Here is a 24,578-nt window from a genome sequence, read left to right on the forward strand (position 1 = left end):
ACTCTGACCAATAAAGGAAAGCATACCAACGCCTTCTTCACTATCCTATCTACGTGCAACTCCACTTTCAAGGAGCTATGAACCTGCACTCCAAGGTCTCTTTGTTCAGCAACACTCCTTAGGACCTTACCATTAAGTGTATAAATCCTGCTAAGATTTGCTTTCCCAAAATGCAGCACCTTGTATTTATCTGAATTAAACTCCATCTGCCTCTTTTCAGCTCTTGGCCCATCTGGTCCTGGTCCTGTTGTAATCTGAGGTAACCCGCTTCGCTGTCCACTACTCCTCCAATTTTGGTGTCATCTGCAAACTTACTAACTGTACCTCTTATGCTCGCATCCAAATCATTTATGTAAATGACAAAATAGAGGATCCAGCACCGATCCTTGTGGCACTCCACTGTTCACAGGCGTCCAGTCTGAAAAACAACTCTCCACCACCACCCTCTGTCTTCTACCTTTGAGCCAATTCTGTATCCAAATGGCTAGTTCTCCCTGTATTTCATGAGATCGAACCTTGCCAATCAGTCTCCCATGGGGAACCTTGTCGAACACCTTACTGAAGTCCATATAGATCACATCTACTGCTCTGCCCTCATCAATCTTCTTTGTTACTTCTTCAAAAAACTCAATTAAGTTTGTTAGACATGATTTCCCTCGCACAAAGCCATGTTGACTATCCCAAATCATTCCTTGCCTTTCTCAATACATGTACATCCTGTCCGTCAGGATTCCCTCCAACAACTTGCCCACCACCGAGGTCAGGCTCACTGGTTGATAGTTCCCTAGCTTGTCTTTACCGCCCTTCTTAAACAGTGGCACCACGTTTGCCAACCTCCAGTCTTCTGGCACCTCACCTGTGACTATCAATGATACAAATATCTCAGCAAGAGGCCCAGCAATCACTTCCCTAGCTTCCCACAGAGTAGGCAGGAGCAGATGAGCATAAGAACTGGTGGCCTGAAATACATCTACTTTAATGCAAGGAATATAGTGTGTACGGCAGATGAACTTAGGGCTTGGATTGGTGCCTGGGCGTATGACATTATTGCAATCACAGAGACTTGGTTGAAGGAATGGATTTGGCAACTACATGTTCCAGGATATAGACGCTTCAGACAGGACAGTGAGGGAAGTAAAAAGGGGGGGGGGGGGGGAGTTGCGTTGCTGGTCAGGGATGATATCACTGCTGTGCTAAAGGAGGGCACTATGGAGGGCTTAGTGAGGCATTATGGGTGGAGCTGAGAAATAAGAAGGGTGCAGTTACGTTGTTGGGGCTGTATTACAGGCCTCACAACAGTGAGCGTGAGGTAGAAGAACAAATAGGTAAACAGATTATGGAAAGATGTAGAGGCAGCAGGGTGGTGGTGATGGGAGATTTTAATTTTCCCAACATTGACAGAAATACACATGGCGTCAGAAATCTGGATGGGGTAGAATTTGTAAGAAGCATCCAGGAGTGTTTTCTAGAGCAGTATGTCAATAGTCTGACGAGGGAAAGGGCCATATTGGAACTGGTGTTGGGGAATGAGCCAGGACAGGTGGTAGAAGTTGCAGTGGGGGATTTCTTTGGGAACAGTGACCACAATTCTGTAAGTTTTAGAATACTCATAGACAAAGATGAGTGGTCCTAAGGGAAGAGTTCTAAACTGGGCCAAGGCCAATTATATCAAAATTAGGTAGGAGCTGGGAAGTATGGATTGGACACAACTATTTGAAGGGAAGTCCACATTTGATATGTGGGAGGCTTTCAAGGATAGGTTAAAGATAGTGCAGGATAGGCATGTCCCATTGAAGGCAAAGGATAGGAAAGGCAAGATTCGTGAACCGTGGAGGACAGGAGAAATTGTTCAACTAGCCAAGAGGAAAAGGGAAGCGTACATAAGGTCTAGGCAGCTAAGAACAGAATGGGCCCTGGAGAAATATCAGAAGAGTCAGACTGGTCTTAAACAAGGAATCAAGTGAGCTAAAAGGGGTCATGAAATAGCTTTAGCAAGCAGAATTAAGTAGGGAAGATGTGTTGGGTATGCTAGAGGTTATTAGGGTGGACAAATCCCCAGGACCGGATGGAATCTATCCCAGGTTGCTGAAGGAGGCGAGAGAGGAAATAGCTGGGGTCCGGACAGATATTTGTGGCATCCTTAAACACAGGTGAGGTGCCAGAGGACTGGAAGGTTGCTAATCTTGTTCCCCTGTATAAGAAGGGTAGTAGAGATATTCTGGGTGACTACAGACCAGTGAGCCTGACGTTAGTGATGGGTAAGTTGCTGGAGAAGGTACTGAGGGATAGGATTTATTTATATTTAGAAAAGAATGGGCTTATCAATGATAAGCAACATGGTTTTGTGTGGGGGCGATCATGCCTTACCAACTTAATAGAGTTCTTTGAGGAAGTGACCAAATTGATAGCTGAAGAAAGGGCTGTTGATGTCATATACATGGACTTTAGGAACGTGCTTGATAAGGTTCCCCATGGTAAACTAATAGAGAAAGTGAAGTCACATGGTGTGCAGGGTGTTCTAGCTAGGCGGACAAAGAACTGGTTGAGCAACAGGAGACCGTAGTAGTTGAAGAGGGTTTTTCGAAATGGAGAAAGGTGACCAGTGGTGTTCCCCAGGCGTAAGTTTTGGGGCCACTGTTGTTTGTGATATACATAAATGATCTGGAAGAGGGCACTGTTGGTATGATCGGCAAGTTTGCAGATGACATGAAGATTGGTGGAGTAGCAGAACGTATAAGGGACTATCAAAGGATACAGGAGGATATGGATAGACTGGAGAGTTGGGCGGAGAAGTGACAGATGGAGTTCAATCCAGAGAAATGTGAGGTGATGCATTTAGGCAAGTCTAATTCTAGAGCAAATTATACAATGAACAGAAGAGCCTTGCGAAAAGTTGATGGGCAGAGAGATCTGGGAGTGCAGGTCCATTGTACCCTGAAGATTGCTGCACAGGTGGATAGTGGTCAAGAAGGTATATAGTATGCTTCCCTTCATTGGACGGGGTATTGAGTATAAGAGCTGGCAAGTAATCTTAAAATTGTATAAGACATTGGTTCGGCTGCATTTAGAATACTGTATACAGTTCTGGTCGCCATACTACCAAAAGGATGTGGATGCTTTGGAGAGCGTGCAGAGAAGGTTTACGAGGATGTTGCTTAGTATGGAAGGTGCTCGCTATGAAGATAGGCTGAGTAGGTTAGGTTTGTTTTCATTAGAAAAAGGAGATTGAGGGGGGACCTGATTGAGGTTTACAAGATCATGAAGGGTGTAGACCGGGTGGATAGAGACAAGCTTTTTCCCAGGGTGAAGGATTCAATAACAAGAGGTCACTCTTTCAGGGTGAGAGGTGAAAAGTTTAAGGGGGATACACATGGCAAGTACTTCACACAGAGGGTGGTGGGTGTTTGGAACGCGTTGCCAGCAGAGGTGGTAGAGACAGGCACGGTAGATTCATTTAAAATGTGTCTGAACAGATGCATGAGTAGGTGGGGAACAGAGGAATACAGATGCTTAGGAATTGGGCGACAGGTTTGGACAGTAGATTTGGATCGGCTCAGGCTTGAAGGGCCTGTTCCTGGGCTGTAAATTTTCTTTGTTCTTTTATCTAGTCCCATTTGATGCATATACCCCTCAACCCTTTCTATTCACGTACCATCCATTAAATGTTGTAATTGTACCAGCCTCCACCATTCTGTCTGAAATTCATCCCACACACACATCACCATTTGTGTGAAGAAGTTACCCCTAGGTCCCTTTTATTCTTTTCTCCTCTCATCTTAAACCTATACCCTCTTGTTTTTAACACTCCTCTCCTCGGGAAAAGACCTTGGCTATTCATCCCATCCATGCCCCTCATGACTTTGTAAACTTCTATACGGTCACCCCTCAACCTTTGACACTGCAGGGCCAAAAGCCCTCAATCTATTGTGCCTCTCCCTATAGCTCAGACCCTCCCACCCTGGCAACATCCTTGTATTCTTTCATGAACCCTTTCAAGTTTTGCAACACTTTTCCTATAATGGGGAGATCAGAGTTGAATACACTATTCTAGAAGAGGCCTAACCAATGCCCTGTACAGCCACACCAGAGCCTCATAACTCCTATTCTCAATGCATTGACCAATAAAGGCAAGTGTACCAAAAATCAACTTCACTACCCAGTCTCCCTGTGACTCCATCTTTAAGGAACTATGACTTTGCATCCCAAGGTATTTGTTCCGGAACACTTCCCAGGACCCTACCATTAAATGTATAAGTCCTGTCCTGATTTACCTTACTAAAACATTGAAGGCAACTGCTCACTCCTCGTGTCTGAGGACCCTAACACTGATGTTGAGGCTTTTTATATACAGCTTTTGTTTTTTAATGCAATTAATTACTATTTCCATATAGGTTTTGTGTCTAAGGTTTTTTTTTAAAAAGTACTCTTGACTCCCTTTAATGAGTTACTTTTGGAGGTGGAGTTGGGGGACCAGTCTCTGACCTGGCAATAGACAGATGCAAGAGGATGGATTTCGACTTTTTCATCAATGTTTCTGCTGTCTGAGAAACTCTACTTTTACATGACTATATATGGTATCAAAAATTGATTTGTTAGTGTAGCTATTCACATTAAGTTGCTTGGACATAGACCTTCAATTTGCTGAAAAATAGACATTTTGTCAAAGCTTTTTCTGTTTCACTCGATTGGAGGATTCAGAAGAAATATCAAGGTAAAACTGAAATAACATTTATATAGTAGAAGGAAGTGCAGACTGGTTTGCAAATGAACTCTGGTAATGGCATTGCCATGGAGAAATCACCAGTTAATGATGACTGACCGTCAAACTTTGTTTATAGTTTAAACTAGGAAGGTTGAATCTGATATCAAGGCATTCTCATTCTGAGAAATGAACTAGAGAATGGTTGGGGTGTGTGTGTTGTGTGTGTCTTGATATTCTTGTTTTATTTTTCAAGCAGAAAGAACATGTGTATAATAGGTCTAGCTTGCAGACAATGCAAGGGAGCCATACTGACAATCCTAAATTGGGTGTCAGCATTATTCTTCACACACTTGGGTTATGTAGCAAATGCCATCCAATGTAGAGTCACAATGAACAGGTCTAAAGCTGTCACATTTGGTCCTAATAAGTGTCCATTGTGTCCTTTTGAAAACAGTGTCCCAGGAATGTGCTACTCCTTTCAAAGTGAGGATAGGAATGTGGAAGCTATCTGAGCTGGTTCAAACTAATGGTCTCTCATGCTCCTTAAAGACTGTTACAGATAATTGGGAAAGATGAAATGAATTATTTTATCACTTTCTGTAAGGAAATGATTTTTATTAAAAATTCTTCTGTTCCTTTTCCAGGAGGAATAGTTTGTCCTCACTCTATCAAACCTGACGTTTTGTTTTTTGTTTTGAGACATCTCTGGTCTCTCCTTTCTGCTAAGGAGAACAATGGCAACTTTATCAGTCTCTCCACATAAGGTCACACATCTCTCTATCATCTTAGAAAACCAGTTCTGGAACTTTCTAAAGTGTCCAGAGTCGTGCACGAAACTCCAACTAAGGTCTAACCACTGATATGTGAATATTGAGCAAGAGTTTCTTATTTTTGCATATAATGCTTCTATTTCGGAAGGTAAATATTATACGCTTTCTTCTTTTTATCAATTTACTGTCACTTTTTTGAGAGTCAATGAATGAGCATTCTTGGTTCCCTCTACTTTTGCACGCATCCCCTTGGGCTCCAATTTTGAAGTAGATTAATTCTGCAGGGATCAAACTGGGATAAACTGAATTTTACAACTTGAATTTCTGTTTGTGCAGACCAGTCCCATCTCTTTTTTTTTAAACCCCTTTTAGTGTATCTGCTACAACAGTTAACCTAGCACACAATTTGGTTGGAAGTCTCTTCTGTTTGCAGGTTTTGAAGATTCTTTCTGAAATGCGTTTTGGATAGATTCAGCCCAAATCCTAGTTATTCTGCATCACAAAACTGTCTCTAATATAACACTTGGCAATGCATTGAGGAGCAGAATGTGAGAAACAACAGGAATGTGGCATTTGAAGGCCAGCCATCCCATCTCCAGAACATCACTGTTCCTTGGAATAGCTTCTAAGGTTCAATTAGTTTCAGGCTCTCTTTCATCAGTCTGTGCTTGATCATAAGGTTGTAGGGGTAATGTTTAAAGTGTTCTTTTCCATTTGCAATTATTCAGCTAATGAAACAGGTCTTGCTGCAGGTGACTATCAACAGTTTTTGAGGTTTGGGCTAATAAGTGGCAAACCACATTTGCATGAGCCATGTGTCGGGCAATGGCTTCCTTTTGAAGGAGAGTTTAATTATTGAACATAGAACATTACAGTCCAGTACAGGTCCTTCAGCCCTTGAAGTTGCGCCGACCTGTGAAACCAATCCGAAGCCCAATTAACTTACACTATTCCATTCTCGTCCATGTGTTTACTCAATGACCATTTAAATGCCCTTAAAGGTTGACGACTGTTTCAGTGTGTGTTCCACACCCCTACTACTGAGTAAAGAAACTAGGTCTGACATCTGTCCTATATCTATCACCCCTCAATTTAAAGCTATGTCCTCTTGTGCTCTCACTGTCCACCCTATCTAACCCTCTGATTATCTTATGTCTGAATTTAGTCACCTCTCAACCTCTTTCCCTCTAACAAAAACAGCCTCAAGTACCTCAGCCTTTCCTCATAAGACCTTCCCTCCATATCAAGCAACATCCTAGTAAATCTCCTCTGAACCCTTTCCAATCCCTCTACCAATAAAAGGTAACATTGTATGACTTCTGAACAGCCCTATCAACTTGGGTAGCAACTTTTAGGGATCTATGTACCTGGACACTGATCTCTCTCTGCTCATCTACACTACCGGGAATCTTACCATTAGCCCAATACTCTACATTCCTGTTACTCCTTCTAAAGTGAATCACCTCACACTTTTCCATATTAAACTTTGTTTGCCACCTCTCAGCCCAGCTCTGCAGCTTATCTATGTCCCTCTGTAACCTATAACATCCTTTGGCACTATCCACAACTGTACCGACCTTAGTGTCATCTGCAAATTTACTAATCTATGCCCTCATCCAGATCCATTATAAAAATGGTAAAAACAATGATTGCAGATGCTGGAAACCAGATTCTGGATTAGTGGCGCTGGAAAAGCACAGCAGTTCAGGTAGCATGCGAGGAGCAGGACAATCGACGTTTCGGGCAAAAGCCCTTCATCAGGAATACAGGCAGAGTGCCTGAAGGGCTTTTATCTCTCCACCCTTCAGGCACTCTGCCTGTATTCCTGATGAAGAGCTTTTGCCCGAAACATCGATTTTCCTGCTCCTCTGATGCTGCCTGAACTGCTGTGCTTTTCCAGCACCACTCTTTGTCATTTTTATAAATGGATTAACAGCAGTGGATCCAAAACAGACCCTTGTGGTACACTACTAGTAAGTAAACTCCAGGATGAACTTTCAGCTAGCCAATCTTTGATCCAAATCACCCTCAATCCCATGCCTCTGTATTTTCTGCAATAGCCTACCATGGGGAACCTTATCAAATGCCTTACTGAAATCCATTTACACCACATCAACTGCTTTATCCTCATCCACCTGTTTGGTCGCCTTCTCAAAGAACTCTAAGATTTATGAGGCATGACCTACCCTTCACAAAACTGACTTGCCCTAATCAGCTTATTCCTTTCTAGGTGATTATAAATTCTATCTCTTCTAACCTTTTCCAACACTTTTTTTTTTACCCACAACCAAAATAAGGCTTGCTGGTCTATAATTGCCAAGGTTGTCTCTGCTCCCATTCTTGAACAAGGGAACAACATTTGGTTTCCTCCAGTCTTCTGGCACTATTCCTGTAGTCAATTACAGCATAAGGATCTAAGCCAAAGACTCTGCAATCTCCTCTTTGGCCTCCCAGAGAATCCTTGGATAAATCCCATCTGGCCTAGGAGACTTATCGATTATCACACTTGCCAGAATTGCTAACATCTTATAAACTTCAATCCCATCTAGTCTGATAGCCTGTATCTCAGTATTCTCCTTGACAACATTGTCTTTTTCTAGTGTGAATACTTACAAAAAATATTTATTTAGCGCTTCCCCTATCTCTGCTGACTCCATGCACAATTCCAACTAGTAGCCTTGATTGACCCTAATCTTACTCTAGTCATTCTTTTATTTCTGACATACCTGTAGAAAGGCCTATCTCCACTTGACAGTTAATGGCATTATTTCAACAAATGCTCCTATCATTAGACATTAACAACTCCAAGGATGTTAGGTTAACTGGGCTAACTATGTAAGTATGCTGGTTACAAGAGTATGTCTGAGCCTGGGCATTCTGCAGCAAGTCTGGAGGTGGTGTGCCCATACATCTGCCATTTTATTCTAGATGGTAGAGGTCATGAGTTTGGAATGTATTGTTCAAGGGCCAATGGGGAGTTGTTGCAATGCACTTATGCACACGGTTGTTCCTGTGTGTCAGCAGAGGATTGAATGTTCAAAGTGGTGTACAGGGGCTAATCAAACAAGCTACTTAGTCCTGAATGTCACTGAGATAGGGTGTTGTTAGACCCACATTCATCCTGGCAAGTGGAGAGTACTTCTTTACACTACTGATTTGTACATTGTTGATGACCTGCCCTTGACCTGTTGATGTTGCCGTTTAGTTTCTGATGAATAGTACTCCCCAGGATGGTGACCATGGAGGTATTGGCGATGATAATACTGTTGAGTCTCAAAGGGAAGTAGTTCTGTTTGCTCTTGTTGGGTTTGTTGCTTTGCTCTTGTCTGGTACTAATGTTATTTACAACTTATCTGTTTCAAAACTGAATCTTGTCTGGGTGCTGTAAATGGACATGGACTCCTTCAGTATTTGAGAAGTGGCAATAATAGAGTCTTGTGTATTATCTGATGAGATGACTTGAGCAAGGTCATGGATGAAGCAGCTGAAAATGGCTGGGCCTAGGGTACTCTTTTGAACTCTTTTTCGGAGATGTTCTGGAGCTAAGCTGACTGATCTCCAGAAGCACAACCATCTTTTATCTGTTTATTTCAATGACTTTAACCAGTGGAGAATTGTCCTCTTCATTCCCATTGACTTTTGTCAGGGCTCTTTGCCATAGCCTTGTTGGTTTCAGCTTTGATGTCAAGGGCAGTCGCACTTACCTCACTTCTTAAGTTCATCTCCTTCAGCCATGTGGCCAGGCAGAATTGAGCTGGGCATTGGTATGCAGGTTGTTGTGTGTTGATAGCACTGCTAACATCTTTTTCCATCACTTAGTGATTGATAGAAGATTTGTTAGGCTGGGAATTGGGTTAGATTGAGTTTGTCCTGATGTTTATGGACAGGACACGCTTAAAGAATTTTCCATGTTGTTGCGTAGATAACAAAAGTGTTGTAGTTGTACTGGAATAACTTGGATAGGAACACAGCTGATCAACATATTTATCCCTTAATCAATATTGCTATATCAGATTATCTGGCCATGATTACATTACTGTTTGTAAAACCTTGCTGTGTGCATATTGGCTGCCATGTTTCCTATAGTACAACAATACACTTTGTTATCTGTAAAGTGATTTGGAACATCATAAGCAACACAATGCAAGTGCTTTTGAAGGATTTGAATGATATGACACTAACCAGAAATTCATTAAGAATGTGTGACACAGCAGTCGTTTTGAGTGCTCACAAGTCAATTTTTTTTTCATGTCAAGACTTAAATGGAGTGCACTTCCCAGTAATCCCTTCAGTGGAGATAATTTGAAGAGTTGCCATCAAAGACCCTTGAGTGGGAGTTTAAAATGCAGAAATGATCTTTTTCCCTGAATGAAACACAATGCAATACTCTGAATTGTAGCTTGTAATTCAATATTACTGTTTGGAAAATAAACACACTTCTCATGATATTAAATAAGACATGTACACACCAGTCACTGAAAATAGTGGTACACATTAGCATGAGTGGCAGAAATGTTATGGTGGAGAATTATGCTGTTTGGCCCATTGTGTCCGCACTGATTATCTGAGCGTTTTTGACTTGCTGCCAGTCTCCTTCCTTTACCCCAGAACCCTGTGCATTGCTTTCATTTAAATAAGCATCTAAATGCTCTCTTGAATGCCTGAGTTGAACCAGCCCCTGCCACACTTTGGGCAGTACATTCCATACCCTAACCTCTCTCTCATCTTTTCTCTTCACCTCTTATCTGCTTCTTTTGCAAAATGCTTTAAAACTGTGGCCTAGGTCTGCCATATTTTTACAAAAGGGAAGATTGTTTCTATCTGCTCTATCCAAACCCTTCGTGATTTTAAGCAGTTCTTCCATTAAACCTGCCATCAGTCTTCTCCTTTCCGGGGGAAACAGTCCCATCTTCAATCTATCCTTAAAACTGAAACCTTTCATCCCTGGAATAATTCTCATAAACGTCTTCTCCTCCGTATTCATACCTTCTCTATAGTATAGGGCCTAGAACTAGACACAATACTCCAACTGAAGTCCAGGATCCTATTTAAGTTCAGTATAACCTTGCTGCGTGCACTCTATGCCCTTGCTAATGACCTAAATACTGTGTTTTATTAACAGCACATTCAGTACCTTTTGCTGCCAGTTTTAGTACCTTCTGTATTTATACAGCCAGGTCTCTGCTCATGCAGACCCTTTTTAGAGTAGCACAATTTTATGGGGAAGGTGGGATGGTGTGACCAAAGCAAGGTCTTCAAAATTGTTTTTATAGCTTGATTTTTATTGTCACATTCAATAAAATGTAGTGAAAAGTGTTGTTTTTCCATGCTGCACAGGCAGATTGTACCATTTTTAAGTGTAAGATGGTGACAGAACAGTGTAGAATACCATGTTACAGCTGCAGGGAGAGAGATGAACATTAACAGTTGAGAGGTCCATTCAACCACAGTGGCACAGTGGTTAGCACTGCTGCCTCATGGTGCCGGGAACCCGGGTTCGATTCTAGCCTCTGGTGACTGTCTGAGTGGAGTTTGCACATTCTCCCCGTATCTGCGTGGCTTGCCTCCAGATGCTTCGGTTTCCTCCACAGTCCAAAGATGTGCAGGTTAGGTGAATTGGCCATGGGAAATTGCCCCTAGTGTCAGAGATATGTAGGTTAGGTGCATTAGTCAGGGGAAATGTAGAGTAATAGGGTAGGGGTATGGGTCTGGGTGGTTTACTGTTCAGAGGGTTGGTGTGGGCTTGTTGGGCCAAAGGGCCTATTTCCACACTGTAGGGATTCTATGAAAAGTCTGATAGCAGTGGGGAAGAAGCTGTTTTAGAATCTGTTTGTGGTTTATTCAAGTGTTTATATCTTCTGCCCGATGGAAGAGAGAGGAAGAGAATATAACTGGGGTAGGAGTGGTCTTTGAGTATGTTGATTTGCTTTCTTGAAGCAGTAGTAAGTGTAGATGGAGTCAATGGATGGGAGACTGGTTTCGGTGTTCAATTGTGCATTGTTCACAACCCTGTAGTTTCTTGTGATCGTGGGAAGACTGGTTGCCATACCATGCTGTGATATATCGCGATAGATGCACCATAGAAAGCATCCTATAAAAATTGATAAGTCTTTCTAGACATGCTGAATTTCCTTAGCCTCCTGGGGAAGTAGATACTTTAATGTGAGTGGACCAGGACAGATTGTTGGTGATCATCACTCCCAGGAATTTGACACCGTCGACCATCTCCACCTCAGTTCCATTGATGCAGATGGGCATGCCCTCCAATCTGCTTCCTGAAGTCAATGACCAGCTCCTTCATTATGCTGACATTTGATGGGGAGATTGTTATCTTGACACCATGCTGCTAAGCACTCTCTCTCTCCCTTATCATCGTTTGAGATCCAACCTATAATGATGGTGCCATCAGCAAACTGGAAAATGGAATTTGGCCACTTATGAGTGTATAAGGAGTATAGTAGGGGGATTGAGTCTGCATCCTTGTGGAAAACTGGTTATGGTGGAGGAGGTGTTGTCGTTTAGTCTTATTGATTGTGGTTTTGAAGTCAGATCAAGGATCCAGAATGGGGTGATGAGACCTGGGTATCGGAGTTTTGAGATTGATTACAGCTCCGCCTTCACTAGTATAATCAGTAGGAGCCTGAGGCAGGTATCCTTGTTATCCAGCTGTTCCAGTGTGAACGTAGGACCAGGAGATGGCATCTGCTGTGGACCTGTTGCACTATTAGGCAATTTGCAAAGCATTAAGGCAAATTGGGAGGGTGGACTTGATGTGAGCCATGACTAACCCCTCAAAGCTCTTCATTTATTATGGAGGTCAGAGCCACCAGGCGGTAGTCATTGAGGCCTGCTGCATGATTTTTCTTTTGGCACTGGGGGTGATGGTGGCCTCTTTGAAGGAGATGTGGAGTTTGGATCTTAGTAAGGAGAGGTTAAAGATGTCTGCAAATACTCCCACCAGCTAGTCTGCACAGGAACTAACAAAGCAGGGGAGGGGAATGTGTGTCTGGTGGTGGCATCCCACTGGAGGTGACAGAAATGGCAGCTAGTGATCCTCTGGATGTGGATGCTCAGGTTGGTAGGTGAGGAGAAGTCATCTCTATCACTGCTGTGGGAGGGAAGGGAGGGGTTGAGGGCTGAATTGTGGGAGATGGGTCAGACTCAACTGCGGATCTTGTCAACCACTGTTGGGGAATCCTCTGTTGAGGGAGAAGATGGATGTTTCAGGGGTCTCCTGGTTGAAGTTGGCATTATCAGAACAGATGGAGGAACTCTAGTATGGAATAGCCTTTACAAGAAGCAGGGAGAGAGGATGTATAGTCAAAATGGGTGGCAGTTAGTTTGTAGTGGACATTGATGGCTAGCCCATCCCCAGAAATGGAAACAGATGTAAAGGAGGAGTCAGAGATGGACCAGGTGAAGGTGAGGAGGGGGTTGGAAATTGGATGTGAAATTGATAAATGTTTCCAAATCTCAATGAGAGAGGAAAGTAGCACTGATATCATGGATATACCAGAGAGTTGTGGGTGTGAAAGGACTGGAACAGGGAATGTTCCAGGTAGCGCACAAGAGACCAGCATAACTAGGGCCCATGTGGGTACACACTGCCATCCCTTTTAGCTGAAGAAAATGAGAGGAATTAAGAGAGAAGTTGTTCAGAGTGAGGATGAGTTCGGCCAGGTCTTACCGCATCTTCTGCAAAAGAAACAATTTTTTCCCAGTTACCATCAGTTCTGAAGAAGGGTCACTAGACCTGAAACATTCATGTTATTCAGTGATGCCTGGCTAGTGCCTTGTATTGTCCTGGCGAGGTTTCCATATTTTTATACTCCATTCCCTTGAAAATAAGGAAGGCAACATTTCATTTGCCTTTACTTTTTACCCACTGAACTTTTTGTTAGCTTTTTTGTGATTCCTGCACAAAGACTCCCAAGTCCCTCTATGCTGAAGCTTTCTGCTGCATTTCCCAGGTAAATAATATTCAGCTCCTCTACAGCCTAAAACTAGAGGGGGTGGGGGGTTGGCATAGTCTCTTTAAAAATTGGGGCCAGACTGTTGAGCTATGTTAGGAAGCACTTCTGCACACCAAGGATTGTAGAAATTTGGAATTCTCTCCCTCAAATGGCAACTGATGCTAGCTCAGTTGTTAATTGTTTAAATGTGAGATACATTTTCTTAAGCAAAGGTATTCGGGGATATGGGTCAAAGGCTTGTATATAGAGTGAGACTGCAGATCAGCCACTACCTCCCTGAATGGCAGAACTGGCTTGAGGTGCTGGATGACTTACTCCTGCTCCTATGTTCCAGCCAAAATTCTTCATTTCACGTTTCCCTACATTATGTTCCACTTGCCCCCTCAGTTAGCCTGTCTCTATCCTTTTGTGTCATCTCACCACTTGCCTTCCCATCTATTTGTGTCCTCCACAAATTTGGTGCCCAATATCCACTTCCCACATTCAATTAGTTAATATAGTGTAAATGATCATGACCCCAGCACTGATCCCTACTCCACTACTTCCATCTTGTTATCCTGAAAATGCCCCCTTTTATCCAAACTCTGTCTATTAGTTAGCTGACCTTATACCCATCTTGCCTTCCCACCTATTTGTGTCCTCCACAAATTTGGTGCCCCAATATCCACTTCCCACATTCAATTAGTTAATAAATGATCATGACCCCAGCACTGATCCCTACTCCACTACTTCCATCTTGTTATCCTGAAAATGCCCCCTTTTATCCAAACTCTGTCTATTAGTTAGCTGACATTATACCCATGCTAATGTACTACCCTGGTACCATGGGCTCTTAAGTAGCCTTATAGGATCATAACACAGCTGGAGTAGGCACTTAAGCCCCTTGAGTCTGCTCTACCATTTAATACAATCATGGCTGATCTTATGTTGTTCTCAACTCCACCTTCCTGCACACTACCCATAACCCTTTAACCCATTACTAAGTAAAAATCGATCTCCTCATTTAAATTTGCTCAATGTCCTGCACTGTGGGATAATGAATTCCACTGAATTCCACAACCCTTTGAAATATATAATTTTAAACTCCAGAGAATATAGGTTAATCTCTCTCTTTTCATAAGACAAACTCTTCATCTTTGGAATGGATCTAGTGAACCACCTCTGAAGTGCAACTACATCCCTATTCAAATAAATAAGTTTTATGCAGCACTTTATTAAATACCTTTTTTGGAAATTCAAATATATTACATTTACTAGTTTCCCATTATCTATTCTGCTTGTTACTACCTCACAGAACTCTAATAGATTTGTCAAACATAATTTCTCCTTATTTAAGTTTAGCACAGTTAATTCCAACTCCAGTTTCTCTCACTCCAACTAATGCTATGTTCTGTTATTGTTATGGTCACTGTTTTCTGAGGAATCTTTTATTCTGAGATCACTTATTAAATGCGCCTCATTACACATTAGCAGATCCAAAATAATCTGATTGTCGGTTGTATGCACAACACTTATATTGTCTTGGATATACTGTAAATTCTTCCTCCTGGCTACCTCTGCCAATTTGAATTTAATCTAGATGCAATTAAAGTCACCCATGATTTATGTACGTGCCATCATTGTCTCCTGATTTATTCCCTCTCTTACCCTTTGGCTACTGATTTGGGGGCCTGTAGACTACTCCCAACAGTGTCATCTTCCCTTTGTTGTGGTTTACCTTCATCCATATGGATTCTGCATCTTCTGATCAGGATCATGCTGTTGCACCTATTCCAACTTTATACTAACAAAGCTTCTCCAACACCCTTGCCTTCCTGCTTATGCTTTTGAAAACTCATACCTTAATATTTAGTTCCCGGTTATGATCTCCTTGTGATGGTGGTTCTGTAATGGTTATAAAATCCTATCCATTAACCTCAATTTTTGCTGTTAATGCATTAATTTGCTACTGAGCATTAGGTGCGTTTTAAGTAAGAGTCATTAATTTTATCTTTTTAACCACATGACCCCTTGTTGACACAATTTGTTAATTTTAACTGTTTGTACAGCTAAATCCTGAAGTCCAGACTATGGCTGAGACAACTTCAAGGTCGCATTATTGTATCTATCAATTGTGCATAAAACTACAATATGAAACACTAACTATACAATGGATTAAATTGGTTTGTTCCGACCATCATTAAATAGATAACCCTTTTTTAAAAATGGGATCTGGGCATCACTGGCAAGGCTGCTGCTTATTGACTGCCTCCGGTGATGTTTTAGTGTCAGCAATCTTGGTTGTTCTTCAGGAGTGACATGGGATGGACCAGGTAAGGGTGCCAGATTTCATTGCCCAGCATTAATTAGTAAATCAGATAACTTTCATAATACATTCATTTTTAGTGTCTCCAATATCAGTCACTGGCACTACAGAAATGACAGACTTGTATTCCACCATCCTGACCGTCGTCCAACAGTTTCATGGTCTCCATTACCGATGCTAGTTTTTATTCCGTATTTATTTACTTGCCTGAATGTAATTTCATCAGCTGCATGTTTTTGGATGGTATAAGCTCTGTGCTTCAGTACTTCATACAAGCTTCTGGGATCACCATTCATTATGATCTGAGGATATTGATCTAGTCTGTACAGTTAGTGTTGTTATATCTATAAATGTGTAATATTTCTTGGGTTACAAAAACAGGAGAAATAGAACAAATTCAGAAAATTTACAGGAATGGTTCTAGGAATGAGAAACTTCAGTTACGAGGATAGATTGAAGAAGTGGGATGAAGGCTGAGAGGAGATTTGCTGGAGGTTTTCAATATCATGAGTGGGCTAGACTGAAAGAAGAATGAGGGCAGAGGTTTGGGGTGATGTGAGATAAAACATTCACACAGCAAGTAGTTAAGGTATGAAATGCACTGCCTAGAAATATGGGGGAAACTGGTTCAACTGAAGCATCAAGAGGACATTGGAAGATTATTTGAATAGAAAGGGCATGGAGGGGTCGTGGGGGGAAATCAGGAGATTGGAATGAAGTAACGGACCAGGTGAAAAAGCACTGGGCTGAATAGCCTCCTTCAATGCTTTAACAATTCTGTGAACTACAGCAAGGAACAATGTATCTACATTTAGAATGAAGGTCCATTTTTCCAGGGTGGAGTAACTGCTGCTCTGCTATAAAATGGTATCTCTGTGAGACTCTGCTCCAGGTACCCAAGCTGGGCCGGGCCATTGTTTTTGGACACTACTGCAACGAAACTGATGTGGAAACTGAGTAGGGTTTGTCGAGTGTCAAACCTGTTTCCTGTTTCTCTGAATTAAGAAACCTTCTGGATGGGTCTAGTGGAGCTGCAAATAGCTCTGTCTGAATGAAACGTGAGCTGTGGTTACAACATGCAATGGAATTCTGTGTTGAGATCTGAAGGCATTCACTCTGTTTCTCTCTCCACTGATGCTGTGTGACCAGTTCAATATTTTCAGTGTTCTTTTTACATTTTTTTGTTTCAGATGAAATAACTGCACAGAAGCTGGTATCCCGTCACCCTTTAGTTACATGTGTACAATACACTAGCTGTGACCTGGAGCTCTGATTCAGTCCCTGAAGTAAGAGGACTCTCTGAATCCCCTGTGTATATCTGTTGCTCTGGGCTCCTTGACTGGGGCCTTTAACCTGGGCCAGTCAAGTGCGATCCACCTGGTTACAGTCACTACAGATTTCTAGCATCCTCAGTATTTTGCACTTTGTTTAATTTTCTCAGTGTTATGGACACTATAATTTCATTGTAGGACTGCCTACACAACACAAATTGCAGAAACTTGAGAAAAAGGTCTTGCATTTCCATAGCACCTGTCAGAAACCTCTGAACTAAAGCATTTCATACCTGACAACATACTTTGAAACGTGGTCGCTGACCTAATGATATTTCTCTTGGGTGTTGGTTCAGGAATAAATGCTGGGAGAGTTCTCCTGCTGTTCAAAGTAACACTGGTTTTGTTTCTGCATCTACCAGAGATGGGGTCTGAGTTCAATCCGGAACTTCTCCGCCTGAAATATCCCCAAACTCTCCCATAACCTTCAAGCCAAAGGATGAAACCTTGTTCAATGCAGGAGAGTATATTGGGAGCAGCACCAGGCACATCTACAAATGCAGTGTCACCCTGATGAAGTTGTAAAACAGGACTGCACGCAGGTTAACCAGTGGTATGTCATATGTTTAGCTAAGTGATCCCACAAACATTAGACCAGATCTAAACTTTGCAGTACGGCCCCATCAAGGCATCAGTGGCAGTGAACAACTAAACAACTAACTGCAGGAGGAGGCTCCATAAATATCGTCATAAACTCAACATGAATGCATAAGATGAGGCTGAAGCATTTGTAAACCCTCTCAGTGTGAAGTACTGAGAGGGTGATCTGTCTCTCACTCCTCCTGAGATTCCCAGCATCGTAATGCCAGATGTCAGCCAATTTGATTCACTCTATGGTATTAAGAAATGGCAGAAGGCACTGCAAAAGCTATGGGACCCTGACAACTTTTGAAGGCAGTCCTGAAGACTTGTACTCCACATTAGAAACAAATATTTGTGTGGACTATGATGAACTGGAAGATGGAAGTTTGAACAATTCTAAGTTTGAGGATTTACCATCTGACGGTTTGGAACTCTGTTCTCTCTCTCTCCTTGAGTCACTATGGAGTATATACCCTTTACGGGGAGAGCACATAACTTTTATGAGCAGTATCCCACCATGGTTTTTTTTTTTTTAGAGAGATAAGAGGTTACTTTTAAGGTTTCAATTCAAAGACCTAAGTCTGGCTGTCCTTCTACCTCATCAATCTATACTTTTAAGCCACAAGGATGTTGTCATTTTGTTTCCCTACTCTTTCCCCCCCCCCCCCCCCCCCCCCAAACTGATAATGTATCTGCAGGGCTGTATCGTTTTGTCTTGGCTGTGTATCAATATGTGGGGGGAATTAAATGTAAAATTTAACATTAAGTCTGTGTAGTAGCGTAATTAATAAACCGTTTTGCCACTTCTTAAAGAATGAGTTTGTTCTTAATAACCAAGTTGTTATTTTTTTCAGTATATCAAAGAATCTGGTGAAAGTCTCTTTTTTTTTGATCTGGATAACAGTAATAAAGAGACACATTGATTATTTTGATGATAAAACAAAACCTTTTTCACTTTTTGTATGGTTTTGTGAAGCAGTGGAGCTTGATTAGTGTACTCAGAATCTAACGGTAACATTAGTTGTGCATATAGACACACTGTTACAGTAGAGCTCCAACACTGGCATCTACCAAACGTTTCCAAAACTGCTCGAGCAAGTCCTGGCCACAAAAAAAGCAGAACAAATATAACTATTTCCTCAGTTTACCTTCACTCATCAGGAAAGTGTTCGTAAAGGGTCATCAAATGTTATCAAACAGCATTTGCATGGCAAAAACTCCCTACCTTTTATCTTAGCCTGCAGGACACACTTTCCTCATTCCTGAAGAAGGGCTTATGCCCGAAACGTCGATTCTCCTGTTCCCTGGATGCTGCCTGACCTGCTGCGCTGTTCCAGCAACACATTTTCAGCACAAATATCTGTCACTGACACCCTCCAGTTTCTGATCTGCTGAGGTGGTGGAACACAACTCTGACTTCATTACAACCTTTATCTCAGCAAGGACAAAGGAGTTGAAGTCTTTAAAAGGTGAGAGTGACTGCCCTTGACATTAAGACAGCATTCACCTGAGTAGGGCATCTAGGCACCATTGCAAAACTGAAATCGATGGTGAACGGGGGGAAGCTGTCTTGTGAATTGGAGTGAACCCAGCACAAAAGAAGATGGTTGTGCTTGTTGGATCTTAATCATCCCTTTACCTGGACATCACTGCAGAGGTTTCTGTGTTGTTTTATAACCAACACTCATTATCTTCTGGATAAGATCAGAGGTGGGGATGTTCACTGATGCAATATTGACCACCATCAGACTCCAAAAAATGTAAGTAACCTGTGTTCAGATCTTAAAAGACCTAGACGATATCCAAGTGTGGGCTGACAAGTAGCAAATGACATTTGTGACACACAAATGCCAGGCATTGGCCATCCTAAACAAATAGAGAATCTAACCACCTCTGTTTGACAATCAATGACACTGCCACTTTTTGAATCTCCCACTATCAATATCCTAGGGATTGCCATCAACCAGAAAGTAAACTGAACCAGCCATATAAATACAGTGGCTACAAGAGCAGGTCATAAGCTGAAGTTTTGTGGTGAGTGAGTCACCTCCCGACCACTCAAAGCCTGTCCTCCATAACCAAGGCACAAATCAGGAATGAGATGGAATACTGTTTACTTGCCTAGATTGGTTCAGCAACGTCTCTCAAAAAGCTCCACATTCTCTGGGTCAAAGCAACCCACTTGTTTGGTAAGTAATCACACTCCTCACCATTGACACTTATTGTATACTATCTCCAAAATGTGTATTGCAGTCATTCACCAAGGTTCCTTTGGTCACATCTTCCAAACCTGTGACTTCTACCACCCAGCCAAAGAAGGGCAACTGGAGAGACTTTGGAAATTTGGCATGTCCATAAGGACAAGCCAAATTTTGATCAAGGATAGTCAGCATGGTTTTGTGAAGGGCAGGTCGTGCCTCACAAACCTTATTGAATTCTTTGAAAAGGTGACGAAGGAGGTTGATGAGGGGAAAGCGGTAGATGTGGTATATATGGATTTTAGTAAGGCGTTTGATAAGGTTCCCCATGGTAGGCTACTGCAGAAAATACGGAGATATGGCATTGAGGGTGAGTTGGAGGTTTGGATTAGGAATTGGCTGGATGGAAGAAGACAGAGGGTAGTAGTTGATGGCAAAGTGTCTTCATGGAGTGCCGTCACTAGCGGTGTTCCGCAAGGATCTGTGTTGGGACCATTGCTGTTTGTCATTTTTATAAATCATCTGGAAGAGGGGTTAGAAGGTTGGGTGAGCAAGTTTGCGGATGATACGAAAGTCAGAGGAGTTGTTGACAGTGAGGAAGGATGTGGCAGGTTACAGCAGGATATAGAGAAGCTGCAGAGCTGGGCAGAAAGGTGGCAAATGGAATACAATGTAGCTAAGTGTGAGGTGATTCACTTTGGGAAAAATAACAAAAAGATGGGGTACTGGGCTAATGGTCGGATACTTGGTAGTGTGGATGAGCAGAGGGATCTTGGTGTCCATGTACACAGATATCTGAAAGTTGCCACCCAGGATGAGGAAAGATTGAGACACTTGGGGCTGTTTTCATTAGAGAAAGGAAGGTTTAGGGGTGACTTGATTGAGGTGTACAAGATGATTAGGGGGTTAGATAGGGTTGACAGTGTGAACCTTTTTCCGCGTATGGAGTCGGGTATTACAAGAGGGCATAGCTATAAATTAAGGTGGGGGGGGTAGATATAGGACTGAAGTTGGGGTAGGTTCTTCACTCAGCGAGTCGTCAGTTCATGGAATGCCTTGCCAGTAGCAGTGGTGGACTCTCCCTCTTTATGGGCATTTAAGCGGGCATTGGATAGGTATATGGAGGATAGTGGGTTAGTATAGGTTAGGTGGGCTTGGATCGGCGCAACATCGAGGGCCAAAGGGCCTGTACTGCGCTGTATTCTTTGTTCTATGTTCTATGTTCTATGACACTCGCCAACCTTTACAGATGCATAATAGAAAGCATTCTATCCAGGTGTATCATGGTTTGGTATGGTAACTGCTAGTTTTAGATTTTAGATTACTTTACAGTGTGGAAACAGGCCCTTCGGCCCAACAAGTCCACACCGACCCGCCGAAGCGCAACCCACCCATACCCCTACATTTACCCGTTACCTAACACTACGGGCAATTTAGCATGGCCAATTCACCTGACCTGCACATCTTTGGACTGTGGGAGGAAACCGGAGCACCCGGAGGAAACCCACGCAGACACTGGGAGAACGTGCAAACTCCACACAGTCAGTCGCCTGAGGCAGGAACTGAACCCAGGTCTGTGGCACTGTGAGGCAGCAGTGCTAACCACTGTTCCACCGTGCCGCCCACCACTACAGAAAGTTGTGAACACAGCCCAGACCATGTAAGCCAACCTTCCATCCATGGACTCCATCTACAGTTCTTGTTGTGGAAAGGCAACCAACATCATCAAAGACCCCTCCCACCCTGGTTATACTCTCTCTCTCCTAATCTGTTCCATCAGGCAAAAGATACAGGAACACGCACACCAAGTTCAAGAACAGCTTCTTTCCTGATGTTATTAGACTTCTGAATGGACCTCTCCAATTTCAAATATAATGTTGATCTTGGTTTTGTGCACCTCCTGTGCAGCTGTAACCTTGTATGCCTCACTCTGTCTAAGCACTCTGTCCTTGCATGCAAGACAAAACGTTTCACCGTACTTGGATAAATGTGACAAAACCAATCAAATCACAGATGGGTGGGAACATCACCACCTGAAGTTGCCTTCCAAGCCCCACTCTGTACTGACTTTGAACCACATTGCAGTCCCCACTTTGTTAGTATCTTGGAACTCCCTTGCTAATAGCACTGAATGTGGACTACTTTGGATTGCAGCAGTTCATCGGCACCTTTTTGAGGTCAATATCCAGAAAAACACTGAAACCCTAACGTGTTTCATTTGATATCTTTAAGCAATACCACCCTCAACACCTCCCATCCCCCACTCCCACTGCTGAATGTAATGTTGAGCTCTGTTTAGCATTCTCTAAAATAATCTTTTCCTCTTTTTTTTAAGGAATAATAACGAGGGCATCAGTGTGGCTTGGCTTTCCAGATTTAGGGAGAAGAATCTCACTTAATGGAACTGAAATATGGCCGAAAGCTTTCTGTGTCAGCACTGCTGTGAGTTGCTGTGAAGCTTTTGTATCAAGTATTTACTTGTTTCCTTGTAAGAGTTAAGGAACTAACACAAGTTTTGTGAATTGTCACTGTCACCCAGCAGGTTTGGATTCAACTGTTCTATAGTGCCACCTTCTGGTGGCTGTTCTACTATGCTGTGGATGCTTATCTTGTTGTGAAGCGGTCTTCTGGGTTCAGGTAACCTTACAGAATATAACTATTAGCAAACAAATTATAGGCGCATAGTATGTTCCAGTTACAAGTGATCTCAGACTTGGAAGTAGTAGCATTAAAAGTTTTTTTTAATACATAATTTACTGCTTCTAAATGGTTCAATGCTTAAAATAGTCACCATGTTTCAATACTATACGGTAATATGATTGTGGTACCATTGGGAAATACCATCCTCCAGTAATTCAAAATGTTCAACTTGTCTAAAGAGCATTAATGAAATTTAATCATAGTTCGTTTATGGTGAAGGTTTCAAGTTCCAGGGATATAATTCAGTGATGTTCGAGGTGAGCTACTGGTATGGATTGAGGATTGGCTGTCTGACAGAAGGCAGAGAGTTGGGATAAAAGGTTCTTTTTCGGAATGGCAGCCGGTGACAAGTGGTGTCCCGCAGGGTTCAGTGTTGGGGCCGCAGCTGTTCACATTATATATTAATGATCTGGATGAAGGAACTGGGGGCATTCTAGCAAAGTTTGCCGATGATACGTAATTCGCAGGTTATTTTCTTGATCAGTATGTTGTACTGTGATTCCATTTTACATGTATTCCATTTCCTTGGTTCCAAACAATTTATTTCACAATGACCAGATTAAATTGTGCAAATCGTTCTTTTACAGGAAAGTACCAAAGAGAAAGGAAAGATTGGATTTAATTCCTCTTACACAGAACCATAAAAACAAGACAGTTGGGGCTGTTCAACCTATCTAGTCCATGCTGACCCAAAGACACCCAGATGCCCTTCCTAATTTCATCTTTCAGCACACAGCCCATAGACATGCTTGAATCTTTCTCTAATATTCAGGCTGCCTTCTTACTTGATGGCATCTGCAAAGATTTTACTCATACAACTTCAATATAGGAGACTAGGACCCGTGGCACAGCCTTAGAATTAGAGGGGGTAAATTCAGAACAGAAATGCGGAGACATTTCTTCAGCCAGAGAGTGGTGGGCCTGTGGAATTCATTGCCGCAGAGTGCAGTGGAGGCTGGGACGCTAAATGTCTTCAAGGCAGAAATTGATAAATTCTTGACGTCACAAGGAATTAAGGGCTACAGGGAGAATGCGGGTAAGTGGAGTTGAAATGCCCATCAGCCATGATTGAATGGCGGAGTGGACTTGATGGGCCGAATGGCCTTACTTCCGCTCCTATGTCTTATGGTCTTATGAAAAGTTGGGATCAGGCATCGAAGTAATGTGGACATTTCTTTTAAAACACAGCAACGAGTTTATTGAAAATTTGCTGAAGTGTGGGATGCTAAATGAGTTTCAATTTTCCTAAAGAGAAGGGATCAAAGGATGTTACAGAAGGATGGGATTGACGTTGATTGGAAAAGGATCAACTTAATGTCACTTTCCAGTAACTTGTGTTTCTACATCAGCTTACATCAACTGGACTTATTTTGCTTGAAGGAATTTCTGGGAAGATAACATTAAATGTGTAAGCATTCTCAGCAGAGTCACTAATCGTGATTCCTCTCATTTACAATTTTTGTTTTTTTTGTGCTTATGATTCAATTGGGAAATTAAACACAAAACAACCATTTCAGTTTACCATCAAATTCAAAATATAACTTTTAAAAATAATAAACCTCTGTAAATTGTGGTCCTGAGTATTTCACTGTAGAACTCTGTAGCATGCAATGTTGAAATAATTAGTATTGCCTTCTAGTTGTTCAGAAACCTGAACCACAGGGGAATATATCGCATAATTAAAACCATTCTCTTCAACTCCTCATCAAATACATTTTTAAACTATGACTAGTCCCTAGCAGTGTTTTTGTTTTTCTATCACTTGGATATAAATCATAACTCATGACATAATTCTGAGTGCGGCTTTTAAGCATTGTTATACAATTCCAATTTAGCACTAATAGTCAGATTTCTTTATTTCAAAGGGTAGTATCTGTTCTGCGTAGCGCCATTAAATAGATCAGTCTTCAAGACTGATTTGGGCTTCATTGGACTTGCAAGAGATTAAGTCTTGACTCTCAGCCCAATGCTGGTAATGTGGAGACCTGTGACTGAAGACTGCTGGAGCAACCACTGA

General features: G+C 42.1%; 1 protein-coding gene across 1 annotated transcript in view; it reads left to right on the top strand.

The window, feature by feature from the left end:
* gpr143 (G protein-coupled receptor 143) overlaps positions 1-24,578 on the top strand; it is an 89,278-nt gene that overhangs the window by 3,360 nt on the left and 61,340 nt on the right. The window contains exons 2-3 of the mRNA XM_043692714.1: positions 22,197-22,303; positions 22,404-22,498. Of these exons, the coding sequence (XP_043548649.1) occupies positions 22,197-22,303; positions 22,404-22,498 (202 nt within the window). The remainder of the gene's footprint in view (positions 1-22,196; positions 22,304-22,403; positions 22,499-24,578) is intronic.

The sequence above is a fragment of the Chiloscyllium plagiosum genome, chromosome 6, assembly GCF_004010195.1.
Source record: "Chiloscyllium plagiosum isolate BGI_BamShark_2017 chromosome 6, ASM401019v2, whole genome shotgun sequence".
NCBI classification, from domain to species: Eukaryota; Metazoa; Chordata; class Chondrichthyes; order Orectolobiformes; family Hemiscylliidae; genus Chiloscyllium; species Chiloscyllium plagiosum.